The sequence below is a fragment of the Channa argus genome, chromosome 3, assembly GCF_033026475.1.
Source record: "Channa argus isolate prfri chromosome 3, Channa argus male v1.0, whole genome shotgun sequence".
In the NCBI taxonomy this organism is placed as follows: domain Eukaryota; kingdom Metazoa; phylum Chordata; class Actinopteri; order Anabantiformes; family Channidae; genus Channa; species Channa argus.
Window position 1 is genome coordinate 3,290,495 of NC_090199.1, and position 16,984 is coordinate 3,307,478.

General features: G+C 41.6%; 1 protein-coding gene across 4 annotated transcripts; it reads left to right on the plus strand.

Annotated features, from left to right (window-relative positions):
• Nucleotides 1-388: 388 nt before the first annotated feature.
• Nucleotides 389-16,432, plus strand: abcc10 (ATP-binding cassette, sub-family C (CFTR/MRP), member 10). 4 transcript variants are annotated; one of them, XM_067496605.1, is made up of 23 exons: nucleotides 399-444; nucleotides 647-751; nucleotides 1,119-1,332; nucleotides 1,567-2,932; nucleotides 3,544-3,771; nucleotides 4,586-4,742; nucleotides 5,202-5,344; nucleotides 5,723-5,802; nucleotides 6,071-6,242; nucleotides 6,543-6,641; nucleotides 7,391-7,580; nucleotides 8,221-8,298; nucleotides 8,920-9,108; nucleotides 9,385-9,523; nucleotides 9,956-10,148; nucleotides 11,384-11,727; nucleotides 12,003-12,172; nucleotides 12,309-12,469; nucleotides 12,959-13,212; nucleotides 13,772-13,917; nucleotides 14,438-14,535; nucleotides 15,492-15,604; nucleotides 15,768-16,432. In XM_067496605.1, the coding sequence occupies exons 3-23, from the start codon at nucleotides 1,157-1,159 to the stop codon at nucleotides 15,901-15,903; spliced, it is 4,632 nt and encodes a 1,543-aa protein (XP_067352706.1). In that variant the 5' UTR covers nucleotides 399-444; nucleotides 647-751; nucleotides 1,119-1,156; the 3' UTR covers nucleotides 15,904-16,432. The 4 variants fall into 4 exon arrangements, 3 of the variants coding, with proteins under 3 accessions (XP_067352708.1, XP_067352706.1, XP_067352709.1); XM_067496607.1 differs by lacking the exon at nucleotides 647-751 and having other exon boundaries at nucleotides 389-444; XM_067496608.1 differs by lacking the exon at nucleotides 399-444 and having other exon boundaries at nucleotides 462-703.
• Nucleotides 16,433-16,984: the final 552 nt, after the last annotated feature.

A 16,984-nucleotide genomic window follows, 5' to 3' on the forward strand; every position in this document is an offset into this window, starting at 1 on the left:
CTATTAATAAACGCAACAAATGAAACCATGAAATAAATGTCAGATATTAAGAACGTTTTTACAGAGGGTAAAAAAGTGAATCTTAGTAATTTGTTGAAAACAATCACACATACGTTTGGAATAAATTGTGACAATTGCTCATTACCAGAAACAGCAATATGGCCACAGCTGACCACTCAAACTTCTGTTATTTTTTTAATTAATTAAATGGCTTTAAGAAAGAATTTTGCAAAATAGAAAGAACAAGGAAAATAAGAAAAATAAAGATATGAATAATGTAATTAAATAACGTGCAGAATAAATACATTTTAAATAATTTAGTTAGAATATTTTATATTTTAGATTATCATCCGTTTTGGACTTTTATTTTGAAAACGCCTGTTGCTGCGTCATCAGCATCAGTCGGTTGACGTTTTTCCGGCGAGCTTGTTAAAATCAAAGCCGGTAATTTTTAAACCTTCGTCATTTTAAATGTTTTACATTACTGCCGTTATTGAGTTTCCTTTAACAGTAGTCTTTCTCGCTATGGATTTGATTACATAATATTTATGTTAACATTGTGACGCTGGTGACATAAACGTAACTGATATTTTCTTAACTAAGCTAGTTTGCTAACGTTAGCTTCATTTGTTTACATCCTGTCCAGCTGCTGAGTTTCACTCTGAAAACCGCCTGATTATCTGTATCTGTCTGCCGATTCATGGTAAAAGATCAGTGCTCAAACACATCCGAGGTGGAAAATTAAAATGACGTATGTTAACTTTGATTTCCCTTTGTGAAACACCGACACTCTTCTTGAAAGTCTTGAAGGTTTCACGTTTGTGTATCTGCCCGTTTTGGGTAGTTGGGCTCAGCTAAGCGTTAATTCGGTTTTTTGTATTAACTTCATTGAGTCAAGTAACGGTTACAAACATCTCAAAGTAATAAACACTTCTTATAATAGCAGGCTTGGCTATTCTTAAATGCAAGTGTATTATTTTATGTGGTATCCTACTGTTTAACTCCACCACACAGGACCCTGACCGCTTTCATAATGTTAGCTATGGAATATTTAACTCTCTCTCAGGTGACACTTTTATCCCTTTGTGATTTAAATTCTCTGGATTTTATATTTCCAGATGTTTACCAGAAGGGCAGCAGTCAGATAGGAGGGAAGATGAGTGACTTTGGACCAGCGGAGCTGGTTGCTGGGCTGTGTCACACAGACAGAGAAAGCCCTTTGCCTTTATGGCAAAATGGACACATCAGCCCGTGTTTTAACCAGCTCATCCTTGGGACACTGCCTCACGCTGGGATGGCAATTTTCAGTGCAGTCTACCTCAGTGTGCCAAGGTACTGTAAGTCCCACATATCAATAGAATGTACGTTTTACTTCATCTTTAACACCTTGGTTTGTACAGTTAGTTTGTTTTTTCATTAGAAGGATGTTTTTATATCTCAACAATAAACAATTATCATGGACATATTTATGGATCATAGACAAAGACAGACTACTGCTATGACTGATTGGGAAATTAAAAATTAGTGAAAATTATATTACATTATTCATTGATTTCTGCTCCTCAGGTGCTCCCTCATGCAGACATCTCCGACTTGTGGCTGGACACTCAGGTTGGGGTCCACTCTCCTGGCGGCGCTTCTCTTCGCTGCAGATGTCATCCTGGTGGGCATCCTGCAGCAGGGTGACATGTACTTGGACGTCTTGGCTGACAGCTGTGCGATCCTAGCCTGGCTGGTCCACTCCAGTGCTATAATTGTTCTCCAGAGGTCGGCTTTCCGGGGAACCAGAGGACCTATATGGCTGCTTCTGCTTGTTTTTCTGTCAGTGCCCAACCTTGTTATCACCTTGATGATTTACTGTGATAAGGAGTGTTTGAACTTCACCAATCCTCTGATATTGGCGAGATTTTTGCTTGCCTCAGCCCGGACACTTCCCCTGCTAGTTTATCTCCTAGCATTTGCGTTTCTTTGCATCAGTGATGCTGGGCACACCTTATATATTAATGCTGTGGATGGATATCCGCTCATTCCAGACAGAATCCAGCCAGATACGGGGGACATGGTGGCTGAGGACGGGAGTGGCTGCGTCTCTCGACTCTTCTACCTGTGGTTGACACCTCTCCTCAGGCGTGGCCAGCGTGGCGAGCTGGACAGACCCACTGATGTGTATCACCTCCCTCGGAAGCTTCGGACTAGTGTGGTTTGTCGATACTTCCACCAGTGCTGGGAAGCCTGCCGGAGGGGCACAGCCAGTGATCGGCAGGATGAGTGGCCCAGACCGGTTAGCGGAAGCCTGCTGACTGGCACCTGGAGTTCACACTGCCAGGAGGAACCACTGGAGCTGGATGGTGATGTAGGATTGCTGAGGGTGCTGCACAAGGCATTTGGGCTGCGGTACTACATGCTTGGTGTGCTGAAGGTGGTGGTCAACATGTTGAGCTTTGCAGGCCCCTTGCTCCTTAGCAGTCTGGTGAACTTCATAGAGGAAAAAGGAGCTCCAGTCAGCAGGGGCGTGTGGTGCACGATGGGGCTGTTTGCTGCCACCCTGCTCTCCTCTGTTCTGCGAAACATTTTTGTCTTCCAGGTGTCCAAGGTGGCACTGTCAGCACGTGCGGCGCTTGTGTCAGCCATCTACGGCAAAGCCCTTCGAGTCAGCAGCAGCAGCCTGTCTGGTTTCACTCTGGGAGAAGTGGTGAACCTAATGAGCACGGACACCGATCGCGTGGTCAACTTCTTCAACAGTTTCCATGAGTTGTGGAGCCTGCCCTTCCAGTTCTCTATTGCACTCTACCTGCTGTATCTGCAGGTGGGGGTAGCTTTCCTTGGGGGTCTGTGTGTGGCACTCCTACTCGTGCCACTCAACAAGTTCCTGGCTTCTCGTATCCTCAGCAACAACAAACACATGCTCCGGTACAAGGACAGTCGTGTTAAGGTGAGAACTGTGTGTTTCATTTTCTGCTGGGTAAATTGTTTAGAAGTGAATGTTTAAATAAAGCCACAACATCTGCTGCAGGACTCGTATTGGTTCTTCTTTTTGTGTTTCTGAAGATTCTTTATGACTCTGGCTGAATGTAATTGGGGTCTTGCTTCAGAATAAATTTGGGACAGAAAAAAACATGTAACTAATGCTATAAAATATTGGAAAGTCTAACATTAGTTTTTTGTCATTCTAGAGACTTAAAAAATATTTTTATTTTTATTTAGGAAGTTCAGATGATTTACTTTTTTTTTACTTTTTCTCTACATGTTTCTTGTCACACAGTACTATGACCAATTCTTCCCAAAAACTGGAATCACTGCCACTGACTTAAGATTGATGTCTGTTTTAGCCTTATGCCTATGTATTTATGTAAAAAAAATAGCATAATAATGATAATATTAATAATAATATCATCAATAATATTGTCAACTGGGCTCTAAACTGCATATATTCTTCGATTTTCTTCTTTAATTAATATCAGTAATCCGATCTGCCTTTATGCCCATCAGAAGACTTGCACTGCTTCCTTATTCATGCAGTATGTGTCCACTTTTCTCTCCCAGTTAATGACCGAGATCCTCTTCGGCATTCGGGTCATCAAGTTTTACAACTGGGAGCCTCATTTTACTCAGAAAGTTGCCGACTGCCGTAAACAAGAGTTGTCTCACCTCAAAGCCATCAAATACCTGGATGCCATGTGTGTTTACACCTGGGCCGCTCTGCCTGTGGTCATATCCATCCTCACCTTCGTCACGTATGTGCTGCTAGGACACCAGCTGACTGCAGCCAAGGTAGAAAATATACTTTTTCATGACATGACACAAATGGGTCTAATGAGAAAACAGTAAAATCTAACTTTTACAGTTTGGTTCAGCACTTGATGAAAGGGAAAGAATTATTTATTTTGTTAATAATTTGCAGCTGCATCATACGGTGCCCCTGCAATTTCGGGGTAAGACACTGATCATACACTGCAGCATCCCTGGGTTAAGTGTGGACAGGAACTTTTTTTGGATTTGTCTTTTGTGAGATATCCATAAAAAGCTTGTTCTTTTTAAGCCCAGTAACAGATAATGGATTTTGGGAGGTGAAAGGTCTAACGTGCCGAGGCTATAATTGGCCTAAACATCCAACCCAAGGTGGGAGAAAAATATTGGTGCGTGGCAAGGGATGGTGGAAGGTGGGTCCTATAAATAAATAAATAAAGAAATATTAATCTGCTGTGTTTTCTTATACGTAACAAAAGAAAAGTGTATTCATATAAGCCACTGTTCACCACTGCAATCTAGTTAGAATGGAACGTTCAAAGTGTGTGAAAAGTCCTCCAATAATACAATTTTAAGACGATGGCTGACATGGAATAATGAAAACCTTCAGTTCTTCTCAACATGATCACACATTCTTTGTTCAGATGTTAACAAAATAAAAGGTTAAAGATTATGAAACAGTGTTGGACATTTTTCAATTAAAGAAGCTGATGAGAAGCTAAGAAAAATCTCATGTCCTCTTATAAATGAGTGGACATGGTGAAAGTGATGGCAGATGCAATTTCTACAGTGTGTTGATGATTCATTGAAGTTCACAGTGGATCATCTCCCCCCGTAGGTCTTCACCACGCTGGCTCTGGTGGGAATGCTGATTGTCCCACTCAACTGTTTCCCCTGGGTGCTCAACGGGATCCTCGAGGCCAAAGTGTCTCTAGAACGAATCCAGCGGTTCTTCAAACTGAACAACAAGGATGTGCTGGCGTACTACGCCCTGGGTAGGCGGCAGCTTTGATGCTCGTGTCCATTTTTTTTGTTTACATCAAACACTAAAAGCAAAGTGTCGTTAATAATGGTTTGATTTTTAGAGAGCAGGTTTTCTGCATCAATAGCTTGATGTTTTATTACAGTCCCCATAACCACAGCTGTTGCATTAGGACTTGATATTTTAAAGACGCATCATGCATTGACTTAAGCAAGAGCACATTTTATAAATCAATGATCTTCTTTACAACACAGTAAACATTAAACTAAGTACAGTCAGTGAAATTCTCAAAAACCCATGTTGTGTTATTTCTATTACAACTGGCATGTTTGATGTTCTTCATGTTTTACTTCTGATCATCAGTTCACCAGTCGATTAGAGCGGAGCCTTAAGCCATCAAATAGCACTTTTAGGAAAAATGTGCTGTATGTCATCCAGTGTTGCCATAGTGCTGAAACTTGTAAGTCCACAGTGTCTCCTGAAGACGGTCAGACATCGGTCCTGTTGAGCCGGGGGACATTTTCCTGGCAGGGACCCAACACTGAAGGAGAAACTGAAAATGGGCTTTCTAAAGGAAGCCTGATTCTGCACAGTCTCAATCTACACATAACCAAGGTACAAGCCATCTGTTAACACACACTGTGTATGTGAATGGACCATTTGCTCTCGTGCTGCTTTGTCTTTACATTCTCTGCAGGATTTGCTCAGTTAAGCCAGTTAAGTAAGTGAATTTAAAACGTGCTTCTAAAACCTGAAATAAGTTAAAAAAAAATTTTAAAAAATAAAACGGGGTCAAAGAAGAACCAAAAACACAAAAACAATCAAGTGCAAAATCAATAAATTACAGTCAGTTTCCCAATATTGAATCTTCTGTCCCATAATATTTTAAAGAGACTTGATTTTGTCTCAGGTGATTCAAATAAAGTCAAATAAAATAACAGACAACTTGAAACATTTTCCTTTAACCTGAAAATGGTTTGCTGTCTTGTTCAGGGCTCTCTGGTTGTTGTGGTTGGCAAGGTCGGCTGTGGAAAGAGCTCCTTATTGGCGGCTCTCACGGGGGAACTCAACAGGTACAGCCCACCTGACACCGCACTGAAAATATTCAGGATGTACTCAGTATAAACTGTAGTTTTTACGGTAGGCCTACATTTTCTGGACCACTTAAGTAGCGAGAAGAGAACTTTGTTGGTGACACTAAATAGTTGAGCAGATTTCTTCTGACCTGTAGCTGTGGTCAGATTTCTTAAAAGCGACTGTAAGTACAATGTAAAGAAAATCATGGCTGGATGTTAGGATGTACGAGGAGCCAGATCCACCAGGATCTCTATTTGTCTGCAGGCTCAGCGGTGTGGTTTATGCTGCAGACAGAGAGACTGGCTTCGGTCTGGTCTCTCAGGAGCCGTGGATCCAGCATGCGTCGGTACGAGACAACATCCTGTTTGGCAAAGACTACGATCCGTCCTTCTACCAAGCTGTGTTGGAGGCCTGTGCTCTGTCAGATGACCTCAGTGTACGTACATCAATGCTTATGTCTTTTATTGTCTGTGTGTATGTGTACGTACTGCATCTTTAGCACTTAAGTGCGACTTCTAGAAAGATTTGGATCAATTTTGGAAATTATCGTTCAAGCAAGAAAAGTACAAGCACATGCCCAAAACCAGCAACTTCACTACAAGTAGGGTTTTTTACTGAAGTAGAAGTATTAGGTAGATGTTCTCAAATGTACAGCATTGAATATTATACTGTTATTAACAGAAATGTCAAGTCCAGATTTGTTCAGACATTAAAAAAAACTCAAATGTGTCTGCAGATTTTGCCAAACGGTGACAAGACAGAAGTGGGAGAGAATGGAGTGACTCTGAGTGGAGGACAGAAGGCTCGGCTGGCCCTCGCCAGAGCGGTTTACATGGTCAGTCCTCTGCACAAACCCGCTGTCTGTGCCAAACAGCTGAGTGTCACGCTGCAGAAAACCTGGATAGAGCACATTAGAATTGAATTCCAAAATGTATTTGACTTTATGGGCTATAGCTCAGTTGGTAAGGCAGTCGTCCCATAGACTATAGGGTCGGTGGTTCAATCCCCCGGTCCCGGCTATATGTCTCTCTGGGAAAGACCCTAAACCCTTTCCCATCCCCAAACAGAAATTGGGCATCAGGACGGGCATCCACGTAAAAAATGTGCCGAATCAACACGGACAATGATCCGGTGTGGTGACCCTGAACCGATGGGATGGATGAATGAATGAATGAATAAATGAGCAAGCAAGCAAGTTCAGATCATTCATAGTGCTGCAGGTTCTTCCTAAAGAATTCAACCTTTAGCTTCTTCAGTCCAAGAAACATTTTCCTAGTAGGTTTGTGGAGTGTGAAGATACTCGTTAGCAAACCTTTGGTGCAGAGTAATGTCTTTTTAGCAAACACTGGCTTCCTCTATGGAATCCTGTCATGGACGTCGTAAAACCATGCACTTAAAACCAACCACTTCCTTATTTTAGACCACTGAGCAGATCTGACATGAATATAGAGTCAATGCAGTGAAGCCAAGATTGGTGTTATGTACTAGTATTCAATCAGGAAAACTAGAAAACGAATATGTCTACGTTCAGCAGGTGACGCTACTCACTTCTTTCCTTTTCCCTGCCCAACCTCACTGCTTCAGGACAAAGATATCTATCTCCTGGATGATCCATTGGCAGCTGTTGATACCGATGTGGCCGAACACCTCATGCAGAAATGCATCATGGAGCTTCTGAGAGGAAAGACCAGAATCCTCTGCACACACCGGTTAGAATTTGTGGACAAAGCTGACATGGTTGTCCTCATGGACAATGGGACAATCATCAAAAGAGGTAGAAAAAAAGAAAAAGAAATTAGCATTAGGCAGGTAGAAATGTCACATCTGGTTGTCGTCATCAGGTTGTGCTTTTTTGAAATGTTAGATTTGAACCATATAAACGTATTTGCAGGGGTAAAAAAAGTACTTTGTTTATCTATTAAAAGAATAATTACCACAGTGTAGAGATACTGTATCACAAGTACTGTATTCAAAACTGAAGTAAAAGGACAAAAGTATTTGCATCATAATATACCTAAAGTATTAAAAGTAATGCAAAGCCACTTTCTGTTTTAGAATAAAATATTTCATTTAATTTTATTATTATTATTATTATTATTATTATTATTATTATTATTATTATTATTATTATTGTTGTTGTTGTTGTTGTTGTTGTTGTTGTTGTTGTTGTTGTTGTTGTTATTATTATTGTTGTTGTTGTTGTTACAAGTGTGTCACTAAGGAGGCATTAGCCTCTTGGAGCCTACGGACAAAGATAGAAAATGTGTTGTCTGGCTGTTGTAAGCTTTGCTAGAGAAACTTTGAATGTCTGCTGGAAGTTAATGGACATTTTTATTGCCTCCACTTTAAATACATAGTGAAAAACACAATCCAGTTTAAAATTCTGCCTTGACCTCCTCTTTACTTTTGAACAGGCACAGCTGCTGAGATCCTTCCTTTGGTAGAGGTGGGGCCAAAGAAACGGAAGAATGACCGCAGCACAAAAGAGACAAGTATGAAGTTATAACAGCTTCAAAGTAAAGATGTACAAATGCTGCTTTTTTGCTGTGTAAATGTTCGGTCTGTTTTTCCACCGCTTTGCTCCAACCTGAAATATCTGCAAATCCCAAAGATTTTTACCATTTCATCGTTCCCAGATCATTAATATTAATTATTATTATTATTATTATTATTATTAGTAGCAGTAGTAGTAGTAGTAGTAGTAGTAGTAGTAGTAGTAGTAGTAGCAGGAGTAGTAGTAGTAGCAGTAGTACTGCCTTGACATTTAAAACTATCCACTTTATTATTAAATATATAAATTACAAGATTGAAAAGTACATTCACTACTGCTACTGTTACTGCTTTAGAGCTGTTTAGTGAAATCTGCAAAATGCTGCTTTGCATCATGAAGCTGATAACAGGAAGTGTTGTAATATTTTCTTTGTTTCCAAACAAATCCATTAAAATCAGAAGGATTAGTGCAAAGTGTTTTCATTAGTGCACAGAGTAGTGGATGAATTTCCACAAAGAAAAAGGTGGAAACTAAATCTATTGTGCTTTTATGTTCTTTGATTTGGATCTTTTGAATATTCCCATCAAGTCCGTGTTTTGCTGGTAACAATTCTTGTAAGCAGATGGGGTGGAGCAGGATGAGGAGGAATCGGCTTCGCCCCCTGATCTGTCCGTGGATGATGACCCTGACCTGTCAGGAGCGGAGCAGAAGCAGGTGGGCGGGCTGGCATGGAGAGTTTACCAGACCTACTGGGTGTCTGTGGGTGCAGTTCTGGCCACCTCCATCCTCGTGTCCCTGCTTCTCATGCAAGGTTAGGACCAACTTCTCAGCATAATGTGTGTACAGGGCTTAAGAATCGGGTTCAGCTAATATACAATTCTCTGTTTTCTTCACAGTCTGATCTGTAAAATGCAGTTTGTACTGTTCAAGTTAAATTTCCTCTTTATGAACTACAGTTTACTGGGTGCAACACTAAAATAGTTGCAAGTTTGCTGGGTTTTATCATCAGTTTGTTCACTGATGATGATCACAAACTGAATGCTGTCTCTCTTTAAAATCCTTGCTGTTGTGTTTCTTGGTGATTCAGCCTCAAAGAACGTTTCTGACTGGTGGCTGTCGCATTGGATCTCGGAGCTGAAAAACAACGGTTCCACCGGGACTAATGTTTCTTCTTCAGCTGCCTTCAGCTCACCTCAGCTGCTGCTCTTCTCTGGTGGAGGCCTGATGTGGGTTGACAAATCTCCACCATTATTATACTAGTTGACTTTTGTGTCAAATAGGCAACTTACAAAAGCTCTAAAATTTCATGTTAGAGCAGTAAAATTCATTTCATTACGTATGTGGAAACTGTTTTGAACAGATGGACCATTGTGTGTGTTTCAGGATTAAAATATGTTTTACTGTATGACTGGTTTTTAAATTTGCTTTCATTGGGTTTATAGCGCTGTAACATACATGTTGGTTGTACATGAAATGAGAAACAATATGATAAATAAATAATTAAAAAAATTTAAAATACAAAACTTAAAATTTAAAAGGTAAAAACACAACGTGGTCTTTTTCTACTTTAAAGCTTGTTTCAGGATAATAAGTGAGTTTATCAGGTCTATACGCTTTTTCCTGTCATTGGAATGAAATATTCATATCTACTCATCCAGATCTGCGCCGTCCTCTCTTCAAACCTTTCCCTCAAACAACATGAGCGCTGATGTCAGGTTCTATCTCATCGTGTACGCCTCCATCGCCGCGGCCAACACCGTCTTCACTGCCCTCCGAGCCTTCCTCTTTGCCTATGGAGCCATCTGTGCAGCCACAGTCATCCACAAAAGACTTCTGGACCAGGTTCTTAAGGTGCGTCATCTGAGCTTTGAGTCCCTGAGCAACTGTCACGCTCCAAGGGCCAACAGTCCAAGTCGAGCCAAGCAGATTGGGCACTTGTCATGTTTGGCAGAATGAGCTGAAGGTGATAGAAGCAGACTGAGGACTCAAAGGTTTCCAGGCTAGATGGTGGGAGAGTGACATTGAAACTCATGCTACTCCACCTTAAATGGCCTTGCACTGAGCCACATCGTCAATGGATGACTCTTGTTTTTCTTTCAAAACAACAGACAACACATAGAGAGGGAAATTCTTTTGATTAAAAAAAGTGCCAACGCTTTTCACACTCACCCAGGAAAATACACATGTAGTAACTAAAGGAGAAAGAGAGAAAAGACAGAAAAAACGTTCACAGCCACTAGTTGGAGAAATGGGAAAAACTGACAAATTAAACTCAGTCTTTAACAATATGTTAGTGATATCCTCCCCTACTTGCAGCCAAAGAATGGCCTGGTGGGTGATGGGTGTTTTTCAAACTCCTCAGCAGTTCTCAGCAGCACAAGGGGAAAATTTGATTGTACTGCATTGAGTTGGCAGATGTACATCAAGCCAAAGCACCAGTTTTTCCTCGGCTTTATGACTTGTGCTTGTGTGTTTTTTCTTACTTTTCTGGTTCTTATCCCGTGTGGCTTTATTTCCAATGTGAATGTTTGGCTGCCAGGTGTTTATTTGAAGCTATGCTAACTTTGTGTTCCTTGCTGTTGCTGCATATTTAATGATCAGATATAAGAGCATGTATCAGGTTTCAACAAGTGACTAACAATGACTCAATGACTAACAGTGATGTGTGGTTGTTAGAAGATAAAGTGGAGATTATTGCAGCTGAATTCATCAGGTAGATGTTTTGTGTTAAATGTGTGAGAAGACTACAGAAATCATCTCTGTGTTAGTATCTGCAACATGTTGTGGGGAGTTTTTAACAGTTTTATTTAGTAGCTCTACACACCAGCATTTACACACTGACATTAATAAAATGTTCACCTCACTATAAAGCAACAGTTGCTTATTAACACACAGTAATGTTGGCACTAGACATTAGTCACTTGTTGGCCACCATTTGAATGAAACTGTCTCTTTAGCTTCTAAATGTAAAACCAAACCAAGCAGCTGAAAGATGTGAAAAAGCTTCATATAGCTTGAAGGGAAATCCAGGATGTGGCTTCATACTCGCATCCCATTGGTTAAACGACTAATCTGTTCTTCCCCAGGCCACAGTGACCTTCTTCGACACCACCCCACTGGGTCGCATACTGAACCGTTTCTCCTCGGACCTGTACAGTGTGGATGACAGCTTGCCGTTCATCCTCAACATCCTTCTGGCCAATGTTTTCGGTCTGGTGGGCATGCTGGTGGTGATTAGTTACGGCATGCCCTGGGTCCTGGTGCCCCTTCTGCCCCTGGCTTGGCTCTACTACCGCACGCAGCACTTTTACAGGCACACTTCTCGGGAGCTGAAGCGGCTTTGCAGCCTCACTCTGTCTCCAGTCTACTCACACTTTTCTGAGACGCTGACTGGGCTGGGAACCATACGGGCCAGTGGCAGCTCTGCCAGGTAAGAGTTAGGAGACTGTGTGTGTCGCTGATAGTGACGGTAGTGATATCCAGTAGTGATTCATTTGCTGATTTTTTTTTTTTTTTACAAGGAGCAGCATTGGTGAGTGTTCACACTCAGTTTTTTTGTTTTTGGAGACCAAATCCATCTTAAAACCACGTACAAAGACTTCTTATCACCGAGGCTTAGATGGTGTTAGCTGCCAGCTTCACGGTGTCTTTACAATGATCACTTTGAGCACAGTCATCTACATGCAAAGCTTAACTGTTTCCCAGGTTTGAGGAAGAGAGTGCTAAGCGTCTGGAGCAGAACCAGCGCTGCCTGTTCCTTAGCAATGCTGCCATGCAGTGGCTGGACATCCGCCTGCAGATGATCGGAGTGGTTGTAGTGACAGGCCTTGGGGTGATCGCCATCATCCAGCACCACTTTAATTCTGTGGACCCAGGTGAGACAGTAGCTGGGTTTAATGGCTGTGCACCAGTATGTCGAACAGGGACTTATTGTTGTGGCAGCTGTTAAACAAGAGTGTGTGTGTGTGTGTGTGTGTGTGTGTGTGTTGCTGTTTGTGTTGTCCCTGTCAGGTCTGGTGGGTCTGTCCCTGTCCTACGCTCTCTCCATCACCGCTCTGCTGTCGGGTCTCATATTCAGCTTGACTCAGACTGAGATGCAGCTGGTGAGTGTGGAGCGAACTGAAGAATACTCCAGCAGCCTGCCAACTGAGCCTCAGCACCAGGACGTGCAGGTCAGACCAGCGGCCACAGCCACGTGCACTCACACACAGACACAGGGAAATTTCTGAAGCAGCAGTTTCAATCTAGTCTCGATTCAGGGCCCAGATTAGAGCTTCAAACCAATTTTTTAATAAACTACTACTATTTAGGCTTATTCAACCTACTTCCACACATTTTTATTGTTGTTTTTATCATTTTATCATTTTTTATCATTTTTGTTGTTTTTATGTGAATGTGATCATTTGATGTTCATTGAATGTTTGTCTAGTCATTTTGTGTGAATTTGTGGATGATAATTTTATTTGTTTATTTTTAAATGCAGGCCAGTTCATCACTTTATAAAATTAAAATAACATTTTTTAGTCATTGAATGCATATAATACACATAACATATTTTGGGAGTGGTTTTAAATATGTGTTCACACTGTATGTGGTAAAATGTCGCTTGTCACGTTTGTTCCTTCGTGTTCTTCCCCTCACCCTCCCTGTTTGAATACCAGCTGTCCTCTGCGTGGCCTGAGCAGGGCTGGGTGGAGTTTCGCTCTGTGGTTCTGGCATATAGGGATGGTCTTCCTAACGCCCTAGACGGGGTGAGCCTGGTGGTGCAGCCCGGGGAGAAGGTGGGCATCGTGGGACGCACAGGCTCTGGAAAGTCCACCCTGTTCCTGGCCTTGTTTCGTATGGTGGAGGTCAACCAAGGACAGATCCTCCTGGATGGGCTGGATATCAGCACTGTGGGCCTGGCTCAGCTCAGGTATGGACGCTGAAGTGGTGGGTTTGGATGAGAAATGACAGTTTGTGAGCTTCACTACTATGCGTTGAAAAGTGGAACAATTAAGAACATGAATATACTGTTTGTTTCTTAGATCAAGGACCACAAATGAAAAAAAGTGTTGGACTTTGTTGTATTATCCTTCATATTGTGGGACATTGGTCAAACAAGCTAAACTTAAATCTGCCTAATATCAAAAAACCAACAGAATTGTCTAAGCTCATATACAGCTGTGCTCTTTTGAATATTTCTAGGCTGTCTGTGCTCCACAGCTGTGATTGTGGTTACTGTTGCATGAATGTGTTTCTAAATGTTAGATTGCATTGGTTACAATGGAGCTGATTTCAACAACTCTATATGCTGATTAGACGATGTTTCACTCTAATAATTAGAATTACATATAGATTATCATATGTGTACCTACATGCTTGTACAGTGCACAGTCCACAACACTTCTAGCCTACACACATACACTTTGCATTTAGACCCTTGTCCAGTAAAAAATGGGACTTTTCACACATGCTTTTGTCGCCCTCTGCAGGTCCAGCTTGGCCATTATTCCTCAGGACCCATTCCTGTTTAGTGGGACCATCAGGGAGAACCTGGATCCATGTGGGCGACACCTAGACCGGCAGCTCCTGGACGTCTTGGATGAGTGCCACCTCAGCTCTGTGGTCAGCCAGACGGGTGAGAGACTAACACAAAGTGTTAATGTAACATGAGCAAACGGCGAGTGAGGGATGAGCAGAGCGATGCTTTTTAAGCTAAGGTGTGTCTGCTTTCAGTGAAACCACCTGCTTCAGATTCCTTTAATGCACCTGGTTCACTCCACCCAATTCCTGTCTGGCCACATGGCCGGCAACTGTCTGGTTAAACAAAATATTGGCTTTTGTTCTGAGCACTTGCTACAGAGAAAGTGATTGATAATGTTATTGCTAGAACGTTGTTTACATATCTGGTATTTAGAACAAAAAGAGGAGGACAATGCAGGAGAGGTGCTCTGAAGATAGAGTTAAGTGATAGAGATAAAATCTTTAACATAAACTGCAGCTGCTTTGGGTTCACATGCTGCATACTTTCCATGTAATAGTGCCATTGTGCCCTTTCACACCCTCTTTTATCTAAGATCCAGAACGTGTTGTGTCAGCGTCAGTGAGAAATGATTGTGGTGTCAGATTCAGCCTCTCGTGCCATTTGTGTGTGTCAGGTGGACTGGATGCTGAGGTTGGAGAAAGAGGAAAATCCTTCTCTGTGGGTCAGAGACAGCTGCTGTGTCTGGCTAGAGCTCTGCTGACCCAGGCCAAGGTGAGATGTCCGCCGGGTAATTATACTCTAACCGCATCACAGGTTACCTGGTTACTCACCTGTAGAGCTTCTGGAACTGTGAGTATCCGGATGCTGCTCAATATGCCACTCCAACACCAACCAGCTGATTATTTCCGGTTTTATTTTATCCTGTATCTCGTTCTTTGTTATTCTGAATGTGAGGCTGTGTTGTACTTTCAAGATTTCAGCCATGATTTGTGTGGTTTAATCGTTTTTGTGCAGTTACCTGCAGCAGAGGAAAAACAGAGCAGTTAACCAGAATCATCTTGATTTGATAAAAACCAAAAGAAAAAGAAAAGTAGTGGTCAGTTTTACATCACACCACGAGCAACTGGGACCTAAATTCGTGCTGCACGTGGTGCGAGACGTTTTCCCGCAGCAGGACACAGTAAAGTTCTTGCTGCCACCGGTTGCTCCTCATCCAGCAGCTCATTGTGGTTTTCTGTTTTATCCCCTTACTTCATCTGAATATTTCAAACCATTCCACTGAGAAGTAGCTGAAACCAAAAGGGACTGTTGCCCTTTAGTTTGTAGTGCTTTGTTCAGGCCTGAAAATCCCTGCTGAGAACGTTTTGGCAGTAAAACAGCTCAGGCGAGAATGAAAACAGGGAGGTCTTAAGATAAAGTTACAGATAGTAATGCTGGATTATAGGTCGCATTGTTTCTTCAGAGTCCCAGGTGCAAAATTGAAGGACTCCACCTCAAAACAGGGTTTGTGTTCACAGAAACTTTACACAGTATAACATTAATGCAAAGGCACATTTTTGTTGCCTTCTGCTCTGTTTCTGCTTGTTACTGTTAATCTTATGAAAATATTACTACTGCAAAATTATAAAAATGTAATGTTATTCCTGCCCTGTCATTCTGACACTGCTGTAACATCTGGCTGCAGCGAAAACGCTGAGCTTGAATTGTTGATTTCTCCCCTGGTGCAGGTCCTTTGTATTGATGAAGCCACAGCCAGTGTGGATCAAAAGACGGACTCATTTCTGCAACAGACCATCCGAGAGAAGTTTCAGGACAAGACTGTGCTCACTATCGCCCACAGGTTAAACATTTATTGATGTCTTTACAAGTGATGCAAGACATGTACATGTACAGCATCTCGTGCAAACAAATCTGCAAAAAAGCATTTTGAGGTCAATTTTCTAATTTAATTTATAGTAATATTTAATCGGTAACTTACAGAAATATTTAAATGTTTTCACCAGGATCAACACCATCATGGACTGTGATCGAGTGCTGGTGATGCATGCGGGGAGGGTGGCAGAGTTTGATACGCCCGCTGCCCTCTGCCAGACTGACCAGTCCATCTTCCACAGGCTAGTTGGTGGGAGAGGAGACTGAGAAGACTGAGAGACAGGAAGTCCTTACGTCTCATGCCGAGCTCGCTGCCCTTTTCAGCACCGGCCTCTTTCACGCGTTATCGCCACGCGAAACGGAGAAGCGGTGAACGTCCTGCTCCGGGGCTCTGACATTCATCTGAACAGGCAGTTTGGAACCAGAGGACATGATATGTGTCAGCTGGATGTTTTACTTTTTTCTGCTGATGTTTAGTTTCTTTAAACTTGACAAAATATTAAATTCGATATTTCATCTACTCGATCTGAATTTCGGACATTTTGAAGCCGTAAGTTCACTTTTTATATTGGTGAATGACAAATTTGAACTGCATACACTTACACTTGCATTCAGTTATCACAACATGCAGCTAACATTGCATCTTATTATGTCCTGTCATAAATATGCAAATTGGAGACTATTTATGTTTAACTTTTGTTGATATCAAAATGTTACAATGACGAAGTATATGAATGCATTCTCATGTTTGCTGCTACCAAAGCATTTTAGTATAAAAAAAGATTTAAAAAAATCAGTCTCTGTATTTATTTCTGCTCTTAAACAGGAGTTTGATGCAGAAAGAAATGATGATGATGTCAGATGCCATTACAGCTTTGGTCGCCGCATTTCACAGCTGCAGTCAGGGCTCAAGCAAAATCATTCTGACCCTAATTTGACTGATGAGTTAATGAGTTTATGAATAATGTTAATGACTCCACAATCATTGGATGGTGTTGATTTGTAAGATTTTCTGAGTTGAAGCAAATTTAGTCTCATTTTTCAACATTTATTTTAACATTTATTTTCTTTGGCACTAGATAAGTGTAGTAGAGATACAGACAGGAAACATCTTGCAGTAGCAACTTATTTCTGCATTTATTTACTTACTTGCATTTTGTGGCTCCGTGGGAAACGATGCTTCTGGAAAATCATGGAAATCCAGCAGTAAATCATCTGTTTGAAGCTCACATGGACACGGTGGCCGTGATGGATCACCGGCGTGCACCTTTTCCCAAACTCGCAACGTGCTGAAGATGAAAATGTAATTGTTACTAAGTTTCTGAACGTAGCAACATTTTGCCAAATG